The sequence below is a fragment of the Macaca mulatta genome, chromosome 2 (assembly GCF_049350105.2).
Source record: "Macaca mulatta isolate MMU2019108-1 chromosome 2, T2T-MMU8v2.0, whole genome shotgun sequence".
Classification (NCBI taxonomy): domain Eukaryota; kingdom Metazoa; phylum Chordata; class Mammalia; order Primates; family Cercopithecidae; genus Macaca; species Macaca mulatta.
This window is the reverse complement of record NC_133407.1, coordinates 94,968,319-94,991,873: the sequence shown is the minus strand read 5'-3', so window position 1 is coordinate 94,991,873 and position 23,555 is coordinate 94,968,319. Positions and strand designations below refer to the sequence as shown.

General features: G+C 35.1%; 1 protein-coding gene across 8 annotated transcripts in view; it reads right to left on the bottom strand.

Moving 5' to 3' along the window:
- ATP11B (ATPase phospholipid transporting 11B (putative)) overlaps nucleotides 1–23,555 on the bottom strand; it is a 137,390-nt gene that overhangs the window by 35,922 nt on the left and 77,913 nt on the right. For 7 of the 8 annotated variants that reach the window (XM_015131514.3, XM_015131513.3, XM_028843878.2 and 4 more), the window contains 11 exons: nucleotides 22,824–22,892; nucleotides 21,146–21,219; nucleotides 20,963–21,066; nucleotides 17,749–17,930; nucleotides 16,287–16,490; nucleotides 10,678–10,831; nucleotides 9,347–9,449; nucleotides 5,857–6,002; nucleotides 4,735–4,794; nucleotides 3,033–3,160; nucleotides 1,214–1,352 (listed from right to left, as the gene is read on the bottom strand). In XM_015131514.3, the coding sequence (XP_014987000.3) occupies nucleotides 1,214–1,352; nucleotides 3,033–3,160; nucleotides 4,735–4,794; nucleotides 5,857–6,002; nucleotides 9,347–9,449; nucleotides 10,678–10,831; nucleotides 16,287–16,490; nucleotides 17,749–17,930; nucleotides 20,963–21,066; nucleotides 21,146–21,219; nucleotides 22,824–22,892 (1,363 nt within the window). The remainder of the gene's footprint in view (nucleotides 1–1,213; nucleotides 1,353–3,032; nucleotides 3,161–4,734; nucleotides 4,795–5,856; nucleotides 6,003–9,346; nucleotides 9,450–10,677; nucleotides 10,832–16,286; nucleotides 16,491–17,748; nucleotides 17,931–20,962; nucleotides 21,067–21,145; nucleotides 21,220–22,823; nucleotides 22,893–23,555) is intronic. The other variant, XR_013413672.1, reaches the window with a different exon arrangement.

Below are 23,555 nucleotides of genomic sequence, written 5' to 3'. Positions count from 1 at the left end.
TTATGATTTAAAGAGCAAATGCACATAATGTACCAGGCACAGAGAAAAAAACTCAACAAAAAGTAGTTATTATTTGGGAAGTGCTGTAACCTTTATGCTACAAGATTCATATTTTCATCCACATCAGTCTAAATATGTCCTCAAAAGTGAACTGGCAATTATATTTATGTCCCTATTCTACAATATAAAGGGATTTTGCAGAGTTAAGGCCTCTACATTTGAAATCCATTTCCTTTATTACACCGGTGTATTTTGTTATTAGTTTACTTGCTCATTTTCTGTATCCTTTTCAAGATTCTAAGCTCCATGACCAAGTTACTTACCAGAGCCTAGTATAGTACTTGGGAAAGGCTTGTCTTCAATAAAGATCTGTTGAGCAGGTAAAACTTTATAGTGTTCCAATTTCAAATTCTGTATGTCTGTATCTCCAAACGTATTTTGCAACACTTAAGTGGTGGGAATGGAAAAGGGAAACTAAAAGTGACAACCATTTCCAGTCCACCAGAGTCCCTACAACTGCTGTCATTTCTTTTCTTCCTAATCCATTTAGCTAAGCCTTGGAAGAGAGGTCTAGCTCTGCCAAGAGTCTCCCAACATGAGCACTCCAATAAGAACACAGTGTAACAGTGTACTGTCGAAAATGCACTCTTCCCTAATTTCATACTTCAGAAAAGTGGCCAAATTAAACAGTAAGTTATGACATCTATTGAGAATTGTGAGTGTGCAATGAAGAGTATGGTAGCATTTCCTAGGCAAAAAACAATGCAATTAAAAGCAAACAAACACTAAGTCTTCATTTCTCATCTGAAAAATGGGAGTAATAATACCAGTCTAATAAGAATATTGGGAGGACTAATGGAGATATAGCATATAAAGTACTTAGCACAAAAGTAAGTACCAAATAAATGGCAGCTATCAATAAAACACAATACTAAGGTGAACAGCATGCAGGGGCAATAACATATCCCCTGTGTGAGCTAATTTTTGAATAGTAAAATTGTCTAGTAACTTGAGTTTCATTTTGAGATTACACTGTATTGCCTGTCAATTTTCATTTGTATGAAACTTTATTATTTAACCCCCAAAATTTAAATCTTTTTATATTTGCATTTTAATACTTGAAGTTCTATAATTTAAATTTTACTTTATGACAAAAGTTATAAAAAACCATGAAATATTAACAACCATTCTTTAAAAAAACTATATACTTTACCTGGCCATTTCCAAGCAGAGATGTATCTTTCCCTATTAGTAAATAGGAGCCAAAAAAGAAAATAAAGGCATGACTGAAACCCAGGATGGTCCAATAAAGAAATGTTTTAATACTTAAGAGGCGGTTTTTACTAATGTCTCTGTTAAAAAGAAGAAGAGAAAAAGAAACACATTAGGGATCATTTATTATTTGCCTACTAAACAATTACTATAATTTGATAATTTAAAAACAAGGTATTTTAAATTTAAAATTGTTGAAAATATTAGCACAAAGAATAAGTAAATCCAAATTTACAAACCACTACTTACAATACCATACATCTGTTTAATAGCTTATAGTTCACATAATATATTCAAATACATTTCTTCATTTGATAAAGAGATATGAAGACTTGGCACAATGGCTCATGCCTGTAATCCCAGCACTTTGGGAGGTCAAGGCAGGTGGACCACGAGGTTAAGAGATCAAGACCATCCTGGCCAACATGGTGAAATCCCATCTCTACTAAAAATACAAAAATTAGTTGGGTGTGGTGGCACACACCTGTAGTCTCAGCTACTTGGGAGGCTGAGGCAGGAGACTCGCTTCAACCCGGGAGGCAGAGGTTGCAGTGAGCCCAGATCACGCCACTGCACTCAGCCTAGCGACAGAGCGAGACTCCGTCTCAAAAGGAAAAAAAAAAAAAGAAATATGATAGGCTGGGCATGGTGGCTCATGCCTGTAATCCCAACACTTTGGGAGGCCAAGGCAGGAGGGTCACCTGAGACTAGGAGTTTGAGACCAACCTGGGCAACACAGCAAAACCTTGTCTCTACTAAAATTAATAAATAAAAATTTAAAAAAATTAGCCAGGCATGGTGATGTGTGCCTGTAATCCCAGTTACTCCAGAGGTTAAGACAGGAGGATTGCTTGAGCCTGGGAGACTGAGGCTGCAGTGAGCTACGATCTTGCTACTGCACTCCAGCCTGGGTGACATAGCAAGATCCTGTCTCAAAAAAGAAAAAAAGAATTATGATATAGGCATAACACTTCACTTTAATTTTGAAAAGTTGATTTATCTGTTATTATATTCTTCTGTTAACATTCAGTCACTCTGCCATAATGGTCTCTTTTTAGTGAGGTTATCTGAGTTAGGTTCAGCACTGAAGCTCCTAACTTCCCTTCTAATAATAGCTATTATGGGAAGAACAATCTATGCCAATCTTAGGTCAAGCCCTGTCCTAGATAACCTGAGGAATCAAAGTCAATGAATCCAAATCTAGATAATGAGATGCCTCTATAAGTGATACTTCAATAGCTACCTCTGTAATAGCTTATGGCGAATACCATAGCTGGTACTGAGGAACAGGTCCCAGTCACATCTCTGTGATTACTTGGTTCTGGGGAAGCAGGAATAAAGCAGAGAATCTGGGGTGGGAATTAATGTCCTCACCTCTGGATTTTGCACTAATTATTACATAAATTTTGCTAACAGTAGAAAAAACACTAACTTTTAGGAATTCTAGAGATTATCAATTATGAATAACTTCTTTTGTGCACATGAAATAGAATGTTACTGGTTGCAACAGTAAGTGCAAATTACACAACTGCCCGGTGCTTTCCCAGGATGAAAGTGCTCATTCTTAAAAAACACTGGAAAAATTAATTCAAATTTTGTCTTTGAAAGAAACCTTTTTTCTCTGATATTCAACAACTGTAAATCATACCACAACTGAAGAACTTTCCTTAGGAAAGCATTAATCACCAAGACATAAATAAATCTGCTTATTTTTTACTTAAAATAACTGAGAAGGCCATTTAATACCAGAAAATACTTACCGATAGAGAGTAGGCTTATTTTGTAACACATGGGGGTCTACATGCTGTTCCAAAAGACTATATATCAGAATAGGTAGGGAAGTAAAACAAATATTGTATAAAGTCAGGTACACGCCATCATACAACGTCTAGAAAGAGAAATTGGTAGGAATGTTGAGATTCTGAATTATGCATTACTATTATGCATATATCACAACTATGCATATTAAAAACAAAATTAAACAGTTTTAAAAATTTATACTAAAATCCATTTTAGTAACTCCAATTAAATAATTCTAATTTGTTTTTAATATTGACATAAACATATAATGTTCCCAGGTTGATACTCTTTGTGCGAACTGGAATATTTTGCTATGTCAGGTGCTTCTGGAATTATAGTGAGTTAGATCAACATTTCAAGATTCTCCACAATTTGATCACTGTGAAGTAATTTTATATAATTCTTCTCCATGTATTCCAGGCATCTTACTACTTGTTCCACATGCAACACATATAGTTTACCTTTCATGGCTTTGTCTCCCTTTCTACATCCTACCCTTCCTTTAAGGCACTGAACAAGACTATCTTCTTCCATGAAACTCTGCACGATGGCTTAAGTCCTTAACAATATCCTGCTCCTCTAAACAGTCACAGGTACTACTGTTGGTACTAATCACTTAGCACTCTGCCTATGCTTTACATATTGTTTTTATTGTTATTAATACTGCCTCCCAAATTACACTATAAACTCTCCAGAAAACCTAATCAAAATAGGTCAGTTTTCCTTGTCATATTGTCTTAACACATTCTTTAGTTCATTCAGGTAAACAAACTTTTACTGGTAATCAATGCCCAAGCAAACATTTGGAATTTAGAGTTACAGGTTGTAAACAGGATAAAACAGCAATTAAGAATAGGAAAAACTCATGAAAAACCTAAGATAATAAAGCTCTTTTTTTTTTCAATAAATTAGAACTGATGTCTTGATCAATTTGAGATGTATAGTATGGTATGTGAAAAGGGTGCCTGCCACATTAGTCAGAAGCAGTAGGTCAAAGTCATAGTTTAGTCATTAAGTTAGCAAGACAAGTTACTTAATTTCTGTGGATTTCATTTTTCTTTTCTAGAAATTAAAACAAAGTAGATCAGGACTGGTAAGTATGTGACATGCATGCAAACAAAGACCTACCCCGTGCCCATTACAACTACTGCTAACGAATTACACTTTCCCTCTGAGCCTGCGGCTTTAGAAGCCTTTTCAATGTACTCTAGGTGCCCCATCAATTATTTAAAGGGAGTTTCTGAGATAAAACCTATATGTCATCCCTGGACTAAATCACTATTGCTCCTTCCAAATCTAAGACATTTCGAACCAAAATAAAAATGAGGTGAACCTCCAAGTTATCTGGCCTGGCTTGATTTGGATTTTACAGGAATATCACAAATAAGTTATCAAAATTCTCTCATAAGCTGTTAAGGGTTATTATCTATTTTTAAAAGCATCCAGAATTATATTTTGGTATTAACACTCACCTCAAACTGAAAACCAGAATAAATAAATATTATGAATATTATGCTGGTTAAATATACTAAACAGTTTTGTCTGGTTCCCTGTAGGACTAAGAAAAATGAAAAAAGTTCCTTCAAACATCTATCAAAGTCTGAACTTAAATACCTTACTCTAAAAGGACAAAACACAAAACACAAGTTTCTATTTACTTACTTGTTGAGAAAACAAACAGTAGAACTGATACAAAAACTGGGGTGTGATAAAGCACACATTCTGAAAAACAAGATGAAATGGAAAATAATTAAAATATTTAGGTCTAAAAGACAAAATAAAAAATAAAAATAATGGCTTTAAAGTATCCAAAAACAATCTCAGTTGGTATGGTAAGTAAAGGATAAGGACTTGTCTATATATAACACGAATGCAGGATTCCCATTTTATCAAAAAATGTCTAAAAACATTCTAAGCAACAGTGCAGATATCAGAATGAAAACACCCTTGACTCCTCTCATTGCCAAGCAATACTATAATTTTGAATTTACAACCTTCAAACTATTACTCAATACTTTTCATAATAGTACAATAAGTAAGACTTACTTAAACTTTAGGGCTATGATATCTCTACAACACAAAAATGTTTAAACCACACAATAAATCAAACTATCAAAACTTCTTCCCATCTCAATATACTCATATTACAAGTAAAAGCTAGAAAAATAAGTTAGAAAAAAACTGCCATCATCATCTTAGAGCAACATGCAATCTACATATGTTCTATCACTGGATTGTAGCTATCAATTATAGAAATATATGCAACATAGTACACTCTGGTGTTATTTATTAAATATATCGGTAACAGGGACTCTTAATGTGGGTTCTACAGACTCCCACCTTATACAAAAGGACCCAAAGATAGGACAGTATTTCGACATAATTTGTTTCTTTGTAACCCTACGTATTTTACCTTATGCACATAAAATCTCTATATTGAGGAGCTCACACATTTCACTAGACTACTAAAGGGTCATTCATGGCATAAAAAAGGCTAAAAACCTCTACTTGAAACCATTATATTGGTGTTAAAACTTATTGCTGGTTCAGGACAAAATAACTTTAAAGATATCAAATGTACTGTGTTCCAATTTGCACGGAACCCGTGGGCCACAGGCAACCACTGATTTGCTTTCTGTCAGTATAGACTAGATTCATGACAAAATACTGTTATTTTTACTTATTGAAACTATTTTAAAGAAAAATGTATACAGTTATAACATTCCTTAAATTGAAACTTCATATTACTGTATCAATAATTGGTTCTAAATACATGAAACTCACCTTATAAAAAAAATACTGTACAAGGGTAGCTATTCTAATATAATAAAAATGACCATGAACAAAAAGCAATTTGGAGAGGAATTTAAATCTGGCTATTGCATAGTCACTGTTTCTTGCAGCCTGTCTTCCTTCTTTACCCATGATTCCTATAATAAAAGGGACAAAAGATGTGTTCACTGGTAACTGGTAAGTGTAATTTTCATGATAAATCTGCAAATATCTTATTTATATTAGTTGAACATGCACTTAGGAACTTTAAATTCTAATATACAACAGATGTCCAAAAGGTTGTTCTACTTGAATATGTAATTAATATAAAGCTACGATATTTATCAGACACATAACACCAATTTCCAAAGAATTAGAATATAAAAAGATAAAATACAATATAAAAAGTAATAGTGAAAGTTAAGGATTTAGCAGGAACATCAATATTACACTAATTAGCACAAGTACTGGGTAACAGACTTCTGACGGACAGAATGCTGTATAATACTTAAATACTTAACTTCACTATTTTCAATGAATATAAAAAATATTCAAATTGAGTCATTTGAGATTAGCAAAATAAGCATGCTTAACACTTTCATGAATAAGTCAAAGTGTGCTTTTTAAAAGGAAAATGTGAATTTAAAATAAATTTTTTAAAATGTACAGTATCATTTGAAATCAGTGCATCATTTCATCTGACAAGTATGAATACTTTTTTAATGGTTACAATATTCCTTAAGGTTTCAAAAGAGAAGAGTCATTGCCAAGTTCGTATTTTTCAATCTAGAAGCAACTTTTAAAAACTATTTTTCAAAACTAAAACTTTTGTCACAAAACGATGAAAGTGTTCCAAAATGTATAAGCAACAACAACAAAAAAACTGTATTCATAATCCCTAGAGAAAACCCGTTTTTAGTCTGCATTCTTTTAGAAATTTTCTTTCTGCTTATTTCATGTCTGTGTGTGTATGTATTTCATACATACAAAAACATCTATAAAAATGTGGCTCGGCCGGGTGCGGTGGCTCACGCCTGTAATCCCAGCACTTTGGGAGGCCGAGACGGGCGGATCACAAGGTCAGGAGATCGAGACCATCCTGGCGAACCCGGTGAAACCCCGTCTCTACTAAAAAATACAAAAAACTAGCCGGGTGAGGTGGCAGGCACCTGTAGTCCCAGCTACTCGGGAGGCTGAGGCAGGAGAATGGCGTAAACCCGGGAGGTGGAGCTTGCAGTGAGCTGAGATCCGGCCACTGCATTCCAGCCTGGGTGACAGAGCGAGACCCCGTCTCAAAAAAAAAAAAAAAAAAAAAAAAAAAATGTGGCTCAGGCTGGGTGCGGTGGCTCAAGTCTGTAGGATCCCAGCACTTTGGGAGGCCAAGGCAGGTGGATCACCTGAGGTCAGGAGTCCAAGACAAGCCTGGCCAAAATGGTGAAACCTCATCTCTACAAAAATACAAAAATTAGTTGGGCATGGTGGTGGGCACCTGTAATCCCAGCTACTTAGGAGGCTGAGGCCAGAGAATCGCTTGAATCCAGGAGATGGAGGTGCCATGAGCCAAGATCGGGCTATTGCACTCCAGCCTGGGAAATAAGAGCGAAGCTCTATACCAAAAAAAAAAAAAAAAAAGGATTGTTTTACAACTTGTTTTTGTTGCTTAACAGACTACGGACACTGCTTAAAATGTATACTTGTAATGTATATCTTTATAAACGTGCTCAATTTTTTTTCCTACAAGAAATTCCTGCATGCATAATTGCAATGTCAATAGGCATACATTTAAAATTTTGTTTTGAATAATAATGCAGGGCTTACCAATTTATGTTCCCACTAACATTGTATAAGACCATTTGTTAATCCATACCTTTACCAACTCCAGGTTTATCAATGTTTATAATGGATGTCAATCTGATAGGAAATTTTAACTTCCATTCCTCGGAATGTTAGAGAAACTAAACTTTTTTTTCATACATTTAGTATTCTTTTTAGATTTCTCCTTTTGTGACAATTGATTGCTCACATCCTTCCGCATTATTTCTACTGGAATGTTTTTCTTATTCTCATTAATTTGTTAATACTTTGTAGACCAGGATTATTAAAACTTTGTCATCTATTTTACAAATATTCTTTACTAGTTTGTCCTTTGTTTTTAAAATTTGTTTTGGGAGCTTTTACCTCTGCATGATCTTTTCCCTATAGTTAACTATAGTTCCTTGCTTTGGTGCTGTCCTCAAAAGATTCTTCCACACCTCAAATAACAGAATTATTCATTAAATTTTCTTCTGTTACTTTTTAGGGTCTTTGTAAGTGATTTAAATCCTAATCCATCTTGAATTTGTTTTGTTATAAGTAATAGAAAGAGACTCAACTTTTCTTTTTTTTCCAATCACTAATCAGTTTTATCCATTTATTTTTTTACTAAATAATTTGGTTTCCTACTTATATGAAATATCTCCTTTGTTATATTCTAAACTTCCAGATGCTTGAATGTATTCTAGTCACTGGTCTGCCTGTTATCATTACAGAATCAAACTGTTATAAATACTGTAGTTTTTTTATGGCTTTAAATGTATGGTATAGGAAGTTATCATCAAATTGCTATGAAGATTTACAGAAAATAACGGTATACAAACTAGAAGGACAATTAAGTTTTCAAAATGAAGAGTTAATTATCTGAAAGAGGAAGGAGTTGATTTGAGAGGCACACAGAAAATATCAGACCTGATAACTACCCATTCAGCACATTATAGAGACTATTCCAGAACAGGAATTAGCTTAACTCTCAAATTTTATCCTTCCATAAAAAATACCATGCCCATACTTTTCATTTTGCTCTGTATTTCTACAATAAGATTCTATGGCTAAAAAGGAAAGGATTAATACATTAAATATAATGAAATGATACTAGCAGTCTGAATCTAATAAAAGTTTTAGGCAAAAATAGAAAAGAATAAGGATAAAGGTTATTAAAATAAGAAAACTACTTGAGATTTTATATTTTTATTGCAGTTTGGTGCAATTTCCTGTCTTTATAATTATCTTTAAAAAGGACTGTAGGATCTTTAGATTCACAAATAAATGGAGTTAACAGTAAGATTCTAAAACAAGAACTATAAGTGCAACTATGTAAATCACAAATTTAGAATTTAAAAAGGATAAAATAACATGTGAAAGTACTTTAAAAGGTACAAAATGGCATGTAAAAATAAAGCTACTTTTATTATGAAAAAGAATTGGCAAAGATAAAATTCACTAATGTGGTATTTATTTCCTTTAAAATCTGAAACTAAAATTTGGAATGAAAATATACTAACCAGTGGGCTTAATTATAGTAAGTTTCTGATGGGACACACTGTGCTATATTATTACCATGTTGCATTTAGTTTTCATTCACAAATTTGATACCGCACTTTAATCTACAAAAAGAAAATTCAAAACCACCAAGTAATACCACCAACTTTAAAAGTTCAGGAAAAACTTTTCAGGAAAAATCAATCACCTATGCCAACATGGGCTTCTTGTATCATGCTTACGTCATTAGCACCATCACCAACAGCCAATGTTATAGGTTTCTCAGGTGATATTTTTATTAGTCTTATTACCTGAAAGACATAATGAATTAGTTATTTATGACACAATTTCATTTTTCTTGCATTTATATAATCATTTATCTGAAATGACTCTAGTAAGAACACTAATGAAATAAATATTTAATTTTCTATTAGACAATAATATGCACTGAGGTTCATTTTTTTGAGGGCGTCTCCACTAAGATTTTAGAAATGTCTTTCAGAAATGTTATAACAAAAACAGAATTATCTTTGGATTTTATGATGAGAAACAAGAATCTTTTAAATATAGCCTAAATATTTAGAAGGCTTAATAATAGTGTAAAAAAAGACTGCACTTAATTGAACTGTTAGGCAAATGTTTTTAAGAAATTATTTTTTCATTTGATATGAAAGAAGACAATTGTTTCCTCTTGCAACACAATTTTAAGAATTTTAAAAAATCAATCAAGATTAAATTCAATGAACTCAAAAGAAATGTTTCTTTGGCATTCTTAAATGTACTTTTATAAAGAACTTGGGTATTTGCTCTGTTTGGTCTCCAGTTTTAGTCTCCACAGACTGGGGTACATGAATTGTCATAATATCGGTACTGTAACAAAATTCCGTGAAGCCCAAAAAATTGGATGTCTAATTCATTAGACCTATATGGGAAATAATCAGTATTCAGATGTGCATTGCAAATGATATTTGTGAAAAATAGTCTAAGACCACAAATTCCAAATTTAGAATTATAAAAAATGTTTATATAGGCTTTCACTTGAATCACATAGGTAGCTAAAATTTAAATATTTCCTATATATAAGCTTTATATTACAAGTTAATTGGCTTTTCAACTTTTTACACTAAAGCTCTATTTATCACTTTACGGCCAAAAGTAACAGAGAATTATCACTTCATGAGAATGCAAGAATAAACGGAGACCAACAGAACCATCTAAAGGTGCAAGTAACTGATGTCTCCTAGGCTCCTTCACTTGCTAAGTAGCTAACTTGGGAAACATTAGTTATCACAGTTTAATTTCTGCAAGATCACAAACTGCTACTCATCACAGGTTTTCTGGGTCACTATGAATAGTTGAAACTCACTCTAAGAATTCCAGAAGTCTGATGTGCATGGTTAAAATTTACAATATGTGACTGACTCTTGGCAAAATTTATATATTGCACACCACCAAATGGAACTATGTAAGGCATTAACTTTAAATAATATGTTTATATCTAAATAGCTTTAAGGGACTTTTTATAACACATATACATACTTTTGCTTTCTGCAGTGGAGCCATACGACAGCATAATACAGCTGAACAATTTCTGCAAACTTCCATAAATAATTTTTCATGCTCCCTGAGTGCAAGAGATAGGCTGGTCCCATCCACTACCAGCCCATGCTGAATCACATGATCCTCTGTAATTCTAAAAGAGAAAAAATTATATTCTCTGTAAGATACTTTGAAGCCGTATTATTTACACTCATATAGAACAACACATTCTTACTGAAAGATGGATCTTTTACCCACAGCCTTTACTGTTATAAGACTGTTATGTCAGGAAACAAACTGTTTTATTATCTTAAGTTTAAAATTAAGCAGAATTGAGTCACTAATGAGTAAAACAGATAATATTCAATTTTTCTTTTTTTTTGAAACAGGGTCTTGCTCTGTCACCCAGGCTGGAGTATAGCAGCTAACCGCAGCCCTGACCTCCTGGGCTTAAGTGATTCTCTCACTTCAGCTTCCTATCTGGGACTATATGCATGAGCCACCATGATTGGCTAAATTTTGTTATTTTAGTAGAGATGGGGTTTCACCATGTTGCCCAGGCTGGTCTCAAACTCCTGACCTCAAGTGATCCGCCTGTCTCAGCCTCCCAAAGTGCTGGGATTACAGGTGTGAGCCACTGTGCCCCGCCTAATATTCAATTTTACAACGAACTGATATAGGTACAGTAATTATATTTTCTAAAATGTGAATTGTAATACATAATCTGAGGATATTCTCCCAAATTGTATGAAAAGTCTTACAAAAATCAAAACATTGTTTTAACATTCAGCAAATCCTAATTAAAATTTAAAAAACTATATGAAATCAAGGATGTTCAGGAAAACCCATGAGCAAGATTCACCACATGCATAACAAGCAAAGAAAAGAATGAAGGAAGAGTACTGTCTTGCAATAGGAAACCGATGATGGATTGTAATGCCAGATATTACTGTGGTAGAAGATGGATAACACCTCACATGTGGGCATATGCTACTCCAAGTACAGTCTCACTGCTGGAAGGTGGGCAAACTATTTGTTGCCAGGAAGAGATAAGGAGCCTACACCAGAATGTAAATCAACAAAATCACTAAGCACACTATTTTATTAAACTGCTTCCCCCTGCAATTCTTTGGTAATAACACTTTCTTGATGAAGGAAGTATACGCAGATTTACATTTTGATGTAAGCTCCTTTATGTTGTTGAAAACCAGTACTCAGTGCAGCACTGTGCTATATACACCACAGAAAAGCACCAAAGGTTCACAGAATAGCAGACTCTGCTGAGAACTATCCCTCCAATTAAAAATAAGAAGTGAGAAGACTATTAAATGAGCACAAGGTATAAAAGCTAAACATACATTGATAGATTTTAGTCTTATAATAAGAAACTTTCATAAGTTAAAGCAATGTCTTTCATAGTATGCCTAATCACTGTTGTGTTGTACTATAGCTATAAAGCAATTCACTTTACACCATAAAGTTTTATAAAATGTATTTTTCTCATTATTACTAATTCTCCAATATCTGAAATCAACACCTATATAGACTACTTTTCTTCCCTATTGGCCAAACTTTATTTGGCAACTTGTGCTGCCTCCAATGTCTTCAGCCTGTCCAAAGCACTACCTGAGCAACAGTCCTCAGAAATGCTAGCAGTCAAGAGTGGGACAGAGATTAGTTTTCCTAGGAAAAGTTCCCAAGGCACATGCAATTAGGTTTTCCTCTGGACAGGCTTCATGAATCACATTATGATCTTACAATCCATGGAGTAATATTTAAGAAATATGGAAAAGCACCTACATCTCTGGCACATAGGTAGCATTTACTCATCTCTGTAGCCCTCATGTATCACTACTCTTCATACCCTGTCCCATCTATACCACTCCCTGGCCATACTTTCTAATTATTTCCTTGAATATGCCCTCCTCTCTCTCAGCTCTGGGAATCTGCATGCACTGCCCCCTTTGCTGCCTTTCTTTTTCTGACACAGCAACTCAGTCACCCAGGTTGGAGCGCAGTGGTATGATCACAACTCACTACAGCCTTAACCTCCCTGATTCAATCCATCCTCCCACCTCAGCCTCCCAAGAAGCTGGGACTACAAGTAGGTGTCACCACACACGTCTAATTTTTGTACTGTTTGTAAAGATGGGGTTTCACTATGTTGCCCAGGCTGGTCTTGAACTTCTAGACTCAAGTGATCTGCCTGGCTTGGCCTCCCAAAGTGCTGGGATTATTGGCCACTGTGCCTGTAAATCAGGATTATGAGCCACTGTGTCCAGCCTCCCCTTTGCTTCTTTGTGTCACTCTCTGTCCAGTGAACATTTGGCCCCACAGGAGGCAACACAGTCATTGGTTGTTCAGAGCTCTCCCTGGTACCCCTAGTCTAGGCTAGGCTTCTCTCCTCTGTCCTCCCAGAGCTTCTGTTCTTGCCTCAGATACAGTTCTGTAGGGATAGGACTATGACAGTGTATTTACTTTTCTGTTTTCCCCACACACTGTAAGTATCCAGGGCGTAAACAACACACTTTATGTCTCGGTTCCAAATGCCTAGACAGGTGACAATATATCTTTGTGAAGGAATGGAAATATATACTAAAGTTTTCAAAGGTACGAAATTCTTTGTGCGACAGAAGATTTTTATCAAGATTTTTAGAATAGATACTTCCTGAAAGTCTGAATGAATAGGTCTACTGACTTTTATGGTTGTCTCATAAAATGTATTCCATCAAAAGGTATCTTTAAAATATAACATAAGCTTCACATAGCAAGTGCTATGGTTTGAATGTCGTATCCCTTCCAAAATTAATGTGGAGAGTTAACCCCCATTGTTATGAAGCGGGGCCTTTCGGGAAGCGATTAACTCATAGTGGCTTTGCCTTCATGAAGGGATTAATGCCCTGATAAAAGAGGTTTCAGAGATTTGCCCTCTCTTGCCTTTCATCCCTTCCACCATGTGGGGACACAGCAATCCTCCCTTCAGAAGGATGCAGCAATAAGGCGCTATTTTGGAACAGGGAGCAGCCCTCACTATACAACTTGCTGGTGCCTTGATCTTCAACTTCCCAGCCTCCAGAATTGTGAGAAATAAATTTCTGTTCTTTATAAATTACCTAGTCTCAGGTATTTTGTTACAGCAGCACAAACAGACTAAGATGGCAAGCCTAAAATTCACTTTAAGAGTATAGTCTTCATTTTATAATACAGCTTTTGTACAAAAAAGAAAACAAATACTAATGATTAGCATATTCGTTAAAACCACCTATACACAGGAGACTTAAATAGCCTAAATTACAAATAATAATCTTCTGATGACTTTATTATGTTACTAACCACTGCATAAGCTTTACAATTTTCAGCATTTTTAAAGTAGATATTTATTATTTTTATAATCAGAAAAATTTTTTTAAAATTATTTTTATTTTTTAGGTGAGAGCACGGTTCACTGTAGCCTTGAACTTCTAGACTCAAGTGATCCTCTTGCCTCAGCTTCCAGAGTAACCGGGACTACAGGTACATGCCACACACCTGGATAATTTTTAAATTTTTTGTGGGGACAGGGTCTTGTTATATTGACCAGGCTGATCTCAAACTCCTGGGCTCAAGCGATCCACCTCAGCCTCCCAGGGTATTGGGATTACAGGCACAAGCCACTGTGCCCAGCCAGAAAAAGTATTTAAAAAGGCATATATAAAGTAAATGATTCTAAGCAATTAATTTCTGTGTTTTAGGGAGTTCATGATATTGCAGTATTTAAATGTTTAAAGAGCCACAATGTTGCTGACATTGTCCCCAAATTGTAGTATAATTAGCTAAATCAATTGTCTTTTTGCACTCAAAGATCCAGTGTGACCCTATTTAAGAGATATTTTAAATAGGCCCTATACAGGCCGGGTGCGGCCTGTATATAATATAACCTATAATCCTAACACTCTGGGAGGCTGAGGCAGGCAGATCACCTGAGGTCGGGTGTTCGAGACCAGCCTGACCAACATGGAGAAACTCTGTCTCCACTAAAAATACAAAATTAGCCAGGCATGGTGATGCATGCCTGTAATCCCAGCTACTCAGGAGGCTGAGGCAGGAGAATCACTTGAACCCTGAAGGCGGAGGTTGTGGTGAACCCAGTGCGCCACTGCACTCCAGCTTGGGCAACAAGAGTGAAACTCTGTCTCAGAAAACAAATGAACAAACAAACAACAACAACAACAAAATAACCCTGTATGGTCTTTTAAAAATGTCTCTTAAATAGGTTTTAAAAAGATGAAATCCAGACTTTGGTATCACATAAATGCCTGCATAAAAAATAGAAATATAAAACACTGAATGTATATTAACAACTACGGTATTGTCTCTCTGTGTTTATTTTTCTGGATTAGTATCACAAGACAGCAAACAACAGAACCCTGCAGGAGACCTAACACGCTTACATGCAAGCAGCCCTGAGACTTGAATGAAGCCCTCCCTAGTTTACTGTGAAAAATTAGACTGTGTTAAATGGGGCATCATTTGCCCCCATATGCGGCAAAACTTTGATATGCCCATAAAGCATGGATTTACAAAAAAGACAGAATTTAGAGTATAAATTCTTATGAAATAATCTTGAACAGTAAAATGTAGCTTAATTTCCCAGTTTGGTCATGTAAACTAGATCAGGGGTTGGCAAATGTTTCCTGTTATGGGCCAGAGAGTAAATATTTCAATTTTAGGTTTTGTGGGCCAAGAGGCAAAATTGAGGATATAGGTAGTTATCGAATGAGAGGAAAAAATCTCAACAAAATTTTCACTAAGTTAAGGATGTAGCGATCATTGAGTATAATTTTTTAAATGAGAGGTTTACTAATGAGAATGAAAATATTTTTGGGCAAGGGATAATATTTTGTTTAACTGGGGTTCAAAGTTAACATTGCAAATGTTCATCTGTTAATGCCTATCTGTAACGAGATTTTTACATTTCAATACGATAGAACTGTATGTAATGAGATTTATAATTCATCTTTGAAAATGTCTTTTCAAACAGGTAGCACAGCTAACATATCAATGCATAATAAATAATGCTTTGCCATCTAATTCAAAAATAAAATAATCCCCTATCCACAGTGATTTTTAAAAAAAGTGTAATGTTAAAAATCCACTTTTCTTTTCTTGTTTTGACATGATGGCCATATACTGACAATAAAAAATGGTAAAATGTCGCGATATGGTGCTATGCATGGCACTCCAAACACTATCACATTATATGTATCTGTGATTTGCAGCGTATCAAACAGCAGTGTGAAGTTGAAGAGAAGTATTTTGTAAAGTCTCTGCTGCAACTACTCAATTCTGGTGCTGTAATGTAAAAGCACTCGTTGATAACATGTAAACAAATGAAAGTGATTATGTTCCAATCAAACTTTATAGATACTGGAATTTGAATTTCATATACTTTTCACTTCATGAAATATTATTATTCTTTGGATTTCTATTCAACTATCAAAAAATGTAAAAACTACTTTTAGCTGACAGGCTGTAAAAAGCAGGCAGAGACAGTGGGCTATATCATCGGGCCCAGGGAACCACAGTTTGCTAACCCCTGAAAGGTACGATACAGTTACCTATATTCTTACCTTCTGGCAAGCTGCCTCAACTGTTCAGCACATTCGCTGTCTGATTTCTGGTTTATAAGTTCAAGGATGTTCATGGTTCTATGAAAATGGCCACATGATAAACTCACACTAACAGCTGTTTCATGTTTATCTCCAGTAAGTACCCATACTTTGATACCAGCCATTCTCAATGCTTCAATAGTTTCTCGAACTTTATCTTGTAGTCTGAAAAGAAACAAATTAGTAGTAGAGAATACTTTTATGACTGTATTTTAAGTTAAACTACATAGTATATTTAAGGATAATTCTAAACTCCTTGACCTATGCATGTTATTACATAACATAGCAATATAACTGGAATTTCCTCTCATTAAGAAACATGAATAAACAGATTGGTGATTGGTTAACACAAAATCAATTCAAATCTACAATTTCATATATTAAGAATGTATCTTCAAAGTTGCTATTTATAGGATGAAACTATGTGCTCTTCATAAACTCCTGTTTTATTAGGAAGTCTTACATTTCAAAAAAGAAGATTTTTCTCTTTTTATTTTGATTAAAAAAAAACTCAAACCACTCATATAGTTCAAAAATCAGACTGTAGAAAATAAAGGTCTAGCTAACTTTAGGTGAGTCTCAGAAATCTCGTAAGGACAACCAAAAAGTAAATGAAAACCTAGATTTTAAAAATATGCAAACACCCTTAGGTCTAGGTGGTGGAGGTAAACATAACAACAGACTTCATCTGCAGGATTCAATCTCAGAATTCAGCTAAATTTAAGAAACTGTGAAACAGACATTGAGATAGGTGCTGGGAACAAAGACAAAGAATAAATGGACTTCAAGGATTTCACAGGTTAACAGAGGAGAAGTCTTTAAACAAATAATTAAAATATAGTGCCACAAAGACAACAACAGAACTACCTACAATGAGACTTCACAAAGAAGAGAATTTTTAATCCTCTTAGGTGTCAGGAAAGGTCTTACTGGAGTGGACCTAATATCTAAGCTATACTTTATGAATAGGTAGTCACAGAGGGATGGTGAAAGGAAGAATCACCCAGGCAGAAGGCCAACATAGGCACAAAACAGAATAGTTTTAGCTACAGATGGCATGCAGAGACAGTCTGGTATTGTTGAAACATAAAGGAGAAGGAGACAGTGGTAGGAAGGAAGGCTGGAGAATTAAGCAGGTGGTTCAAGTGTTTGCATGACACACTGAGGAGTATTCTAAAGATTCAAGCCTATAAGAAAAAACTATAGAGAGCTGGTTTCTTTCATCGATTTCAGATATCTGGCTAGAACAAAAATTGTACATACTGACTGGGAAAAATTAAGAATTTAGTTCTCTATTTTGATCTTAAATATATTAATTTATCATAGGATGTTAGTAAAGAGAATTTATGCCACATATTAGAACACTTGGTTACAAAAATTCTTATGAGAGAAAAATAATATTGTTTACTTATCTGATACTTACCTGTCTTCTACTGCTGTGGCTCCAAGTAATATCAGGTCTTTCTCTATGAACTGAAAAACATCTGCTAATTTCTCTTCCCGCTGCTGCAAGGCAGTCCTGGCTTCAAATATGCGTTTATCTATTTCCTCATACTCTTTTGATGTAAATTTTCTATATGCTATACACAGAGTTCTTAGCCCTTTCTGAAACAAACAAAAATTAAAGACAAAAATTGAACACAAACAACTAACAGAAAATCAAGAAGTCACTATCAAAATACACTGAGGACCAAGTACCAAAAGTCAATCACAAATCATTTAAAAAGTACCATCACCTAGTGACAGGAAATAAATAGTGTCACAAAGCCCTACTGATCTGAGTCATGGGACACATATACATCTTTCAACTTCTGATGTTTTTGTAAAAAGTTGCTCAAAATAGACGAGGCGCAGTGGCTCACGCCTATAATGCCAGCACTTTGGGAGGCCGAGGTGGGTGGATCACGAGGTCAGGAGATCGAGACCATCCTGGCTAACATGGTGAAACCCCATCTCTACTAAAAATACAAAAAATTAGCCGGGCATGGTGGTGGGCGCCTGTAGTCCCAGCTACTCAGGAGGCTGAGGCAGGAGAATGGCGTGAACCCGGGAGGTGAGCCGAGAGAGCACCACTGCACTCCAGCCTGGGCGAAAGAGTGAGACTCTGTCTCAAAAAAATAAAAAATTAAAAAAAAAAAGTTGCTGAAAATAATTAAGGTCACTGAATTGTAGAATATTAGAGCCTAGAATAGATCATAAAGACTATCCTATTAGTGGTTTTTAAACTGTGTTACATGGAAAGCCAGAAAGTTCTTAATACCTTCAAGGCTGTCGAGAGAGAGACAGCTGCAGGTTCTACCTTCCTGTTTTAACTTACAATTCCATTTTTACCTACTTCATAAAATTTCTAAAGCAAAGGAGACCATAATTTCCTAACGGTTCACTGTATGACAAAATTTGCCTTTCAAATAAAGTAGTCAATAAAATGGCCATTATAAAAAATACTTTTTAGATTTATCAAATAAATGATTTTAAGGAATATATCTTTACCAGTGAATTGGAATCAGAATTGATTATCTGGTTCTACCAGGCTCAAAGTTTTCTTATAGTATTCATCTCTGAAAATTGATATCTAAATCTAAAGACTTATAAAAGTTCCTTTTCTTGTTACATGCATTTTCTTCAAGAAAACCAATAATAAATATTCTTTTTTATTTTTAGAGACAGGGTCTTGCTCTGCTGCTTAGGCTGGGGTGCAGTGGTATGATCTTGCCTTACTATAGCCTTGAACTCTTGGGCTCAAGTGATCCTGCTGCCTCAGCCTCCTGAGTAGCTAGGTCTATAGACACGTGCCACCATGCCTGGCTATGTTTTATTTTTTTGTAGAGATGGGGTCTCGCTACATTGCCCAGGCTGGTCTCAAACTCCTGGCCACAAGTGATACTGCCTCAGCATCCCAAAGTGCTGGGATTACAGGCGTGAGCCACTGTGCTGAGCCCCATAATAAATATTCTAACAACAACCTGGAAAGCATAGACTTAAAAATACTATATGACACTATTTAGCAGATTTCCCTTTTTTTTTTTTTTTTGAGACGGAGTCTTGCTCTGTTGCCCAGGCTGGAGTGCAGTGGTGAGATCTTGGCTCACTGCAATTTCTGCCTCCTGTGTTCAAGCGATTCTCCTGCCTCAGCCTCCCAAGTAGCTGGGACTACAGGTGGGGTTTCACTCTGTTAGCCAGGATGGTCTCAATCTCCTGACCTCGTGATCTGCCGGCCTTGGCCTCCCAAAGTGCTGGGATTATAGGCATGAGCCACTGCGCCCAGCCCTATTTAGCAGATTTCTAAACATTGCCATTCCCTGACTTATAAATGACCCATACCTATAAATGTGCTTCTTTTAGTTGATAAAGAACCATCTGTTATTAATACACGAATTCATTCTATAACAAATACTAAGCACAAACTATGTGCCATCATTATTTTAAATATTAAAATGGTGATAAGGCAGAACCATGTCTTTGTTCTCACAGATGTTACAATGTGGTGGATAAACTGGAACATAAACAATTAGGAAACAAATAATGGGAAAAAAATCATAAACTGTTAAAGAAGGCAGATGAGCAGAGGTGAGTGTGGAGTATACATTTACAGAAATGCAAAAATGAGAGACCATGAAGTTCTAAGACTGAGAGACAACTGCAAAATAATTTTGTTATTTACATGAATGATGGCTCTTTGTTTTAATAAGATTCCCCTATATTTTTAAATTTTGTAAATAAGAGAGATATAATTCACATACTATAAAATTCACCTCTCAAATAGTACAAATCAGTGTTTTATTGCATATTCACAGAGTTGTGCAATTATCACCACTATCTAAATCCACAATATCTCATTGCTCCCACGAGTACCCTCCTTTTTCTCCTTCCTCCAGCCCCTGGCAATCAGTAATCAGCTTTCTCTGTGAATTTGCCTATTCTGGATATTTCATATAAATGTATTATTAATATATAGCCTTTTTTATGGCCTCTTTCACTCAGCATAATCTTTTCAAGATTCATCCATGTTGTAGCATACATCGGTACTTCATTCCTCTTAACAGCCAACTGATATTCCATTATATGGATATACCACATTTTGCCTATCCACTCATTAGTTGGACATTTGGGTTTTCCATTTTTGTGGCTATTGGAAATAATGCTGCTTATGAACATTCGTGTATAAGTTTTTTTGTGGACATGTTTTCAGCTGTCTTGGGTGTACACCCAGGAGTAGAACTGCTGTGTCACACAGTAACTCGATGTTTACCTTTTGAGGAACTTAGCCCAATTATTTTTCAATGTGGCTGTACCATTTATAATTCTACCAGCAATATGTGTATAAGGGTTCCAGTTTCTCCACATCATTAGGATTCCCCTATGTTTGTTTAATAAACACTCTTTTAAAATAGTGTAGTTTGAGTAGACTTTGCAACCAGAAATGCCCTGACTGTAGAATAGGTTTGAAGAGAAGATATATTTTAGCTTGCGTTAAAAGCGTTAAAAGTCAGTTTTCATAAAAGGAATGTGGAGCCAACATACAGTGTAACACAACTGCAGAATTTCCATAATTTTTGATAAATTATAAGAAATAAAGTCTGAAATCTCTCATAAATATATCTTTTAGAGTTTTTTAAATCATAGAAATTTGCACTCACCAAAGCAAATTCATCTACATGAATTCTGGTTTTTTCTATTTCTCCGCCTATACATTTAGGGAGAATTGATGACTCAGCTCCTTTAGCAAATAATAACTTCTCACCTACAGACCAAAAAAAAAAAGAGTTATCAAACTCTTAATATTACATAAATAAAAATTCATGAAAGTTTAGATTGGTTACCTGAAGGTGCCTGAACAATTACACTCATTCTCCTACGATCTGAATCAAATTCCAGAATATGAAGCAGTTTGTACCTAAAGAAAAGTAAGAAAGACAAAAACTTTACTTTTTTAAAATAATATGAAGTGACTATATGGAAATAATCCATATCTAAGATAAAATGGCTAATTTAGAACAAGAATTAATCACATTTTCATGATAGGTTACATGACATTAATAACAAAACAGGGAAGAAATAGAAGAGACTGACACTGAGTAATTACCAAATGCCATATATTTTACATACCTTATGTCGTTTAACAACCAAGAAAAGCCAAGAAAGTAGGTCTTATCTCATTTTTATAGATGAGGACTATTAACCTCAGAAAGATTAAGTAATTTGCCTAAAGTCACGTAAGCTTGTGAGTGGCAGAGCAAAGACTGGAATCCACATCTGCCCAGCTCCATGTTTTTCTGACTGAAAAAGGTAACTGATTCTCAGTGCTTTTTTCTGTCCTAATACACCTGACAAACACAACACACATTAATATCAAAGGCTCATTATAGCAGTGACTGTGAACCTGGGTGTGTGTGTGCAGGGGTCCATTCCCTCGTGCCTCTCTAGGGAGCTGTAAAAGAATTTGTGTGGCTACATGAGGTGTGGCTTAAAGTATTCCAGATGAATCTTACACAGTGATTTACATATGAAATCTTCACACATCTCAAAGAAAAACAATGATTGAATATGGTTTGTAAGTTGATGAAATAAGCTAGACAGACTCTCATAAAAGTAGCCAAAGAATTGGCCCTATTTAGTATGGAAAAGCATAGTTTGGAAAAGCACAGCTGGAATTGACATATGATCAGAATTGCTAAAACCATGAAAGGAGTAAGTATATTAAGCATGAACTAATTTATCAAAGAATGGAAAAACTAGATATAGACAGCTGTTCCTTCATGTTTGAAAGATAAAAATCACAGGAAATATAAGGAAAGTTTTCTTTATTCACTAAGTAGAAACCTACAAAACTCATTACCCAGGAGCATCTAAAAATAAACATACAAATAAATTCAAGAATCATTAAGCTAAAATATAGATGAAATATTCAAAGCAGACTATTGTTATAACTATGATGAGATACAATATAATGTTAACATCATTCTAGAGCAGAGTTCAGTAACTTTTTCTGTAAAGGGCCAGAGAGTAAATATTTCAGGCTTTGCGGCCATATATGGTCTCTGTTGCATATTTTACCTCTTTTTAATGTGGGCCAGGCACGGTGGATCATGCCTGTAATCGCAGCACTTTGGGTGGCCAAGGTAGGTGGATCTCTTGAGGCTAGGAGTTCCAGACCATACTGGTCAACATTTCCACTAAAAATACAAAAATTAGCCAGGCATAGTGGTGCATGCCTGTAATCCCAGCTACTTGGGAGGCTGAGGCACAAGCATCACTTGAACCTGGGAGATGGAGGCTGCAGTGAGCCAAGATCGTGCCACTGCACTCCAGCCTGGGTGACAGAGCAAGATTCTGTCACAAAAACAAACAAACAAACAAACAAAAAAAGTAATGTGATTTGTGGGCTGTAGAAAAACAGAAAATAGGCCAGATTTGCCCTGTGAGCCACAGTTTACTGATCCCTATTCTATACTATATACACTTAACACAGAGAACATTCTAATATATGAAAAAAATTACCGTTCCAGTTTTCCAAGTGTTTTAACTTCCATAGTTTCTTCAGAATTGCCGATAAACACAATACCAATCCTAGACATTATAAGGATAAAAAAGTGAGACTTAAGAAATAATACTGCATATTTCACAATGTCACTATAGCTTAACTTGAATAAAAACATTTAAAATCAAAATTTAAAATGCATTTAAAAATATTTCCTTTTAATATCACTACTTTGGTGCCAGGAGTGGTGGCTCATGTCTGTTATCCCAGTACTTTGGGAGGCCAAAGCGGGTTGATCACCTGAGTTTAGGAATTCAAGACCAGTCTGGCTAACATGGTGAAACCCAATCTCTACTAAAAATACAAAAATTAGCCAGGTGTGGTGCCCTGTGACTGTAGTCCCAGCTACTCAGGAGTCTGAGTCAGGAGAATGGCTTGAACCCCAGAGGCTGCACTGAGCTGAGATCACGCCACTGCACTCCAGCCTGGGTGACAGAGTGAGATTCCATCTCAAAAAAAAAAAAAAAAAAATATATATATATATATATATATATATATATATATAGACACACACATTTTTATATATTATATATACATGTATATATTATATATATTCACATATATATATTATATATTCACATTTATATGTATTATATATATTCTTATATTCTTTTATATATATAAAAGAAAATATATACACATACACACATATATACTTTTAAGGACTAGGAGGATTAGAAGGATCAGAGTAG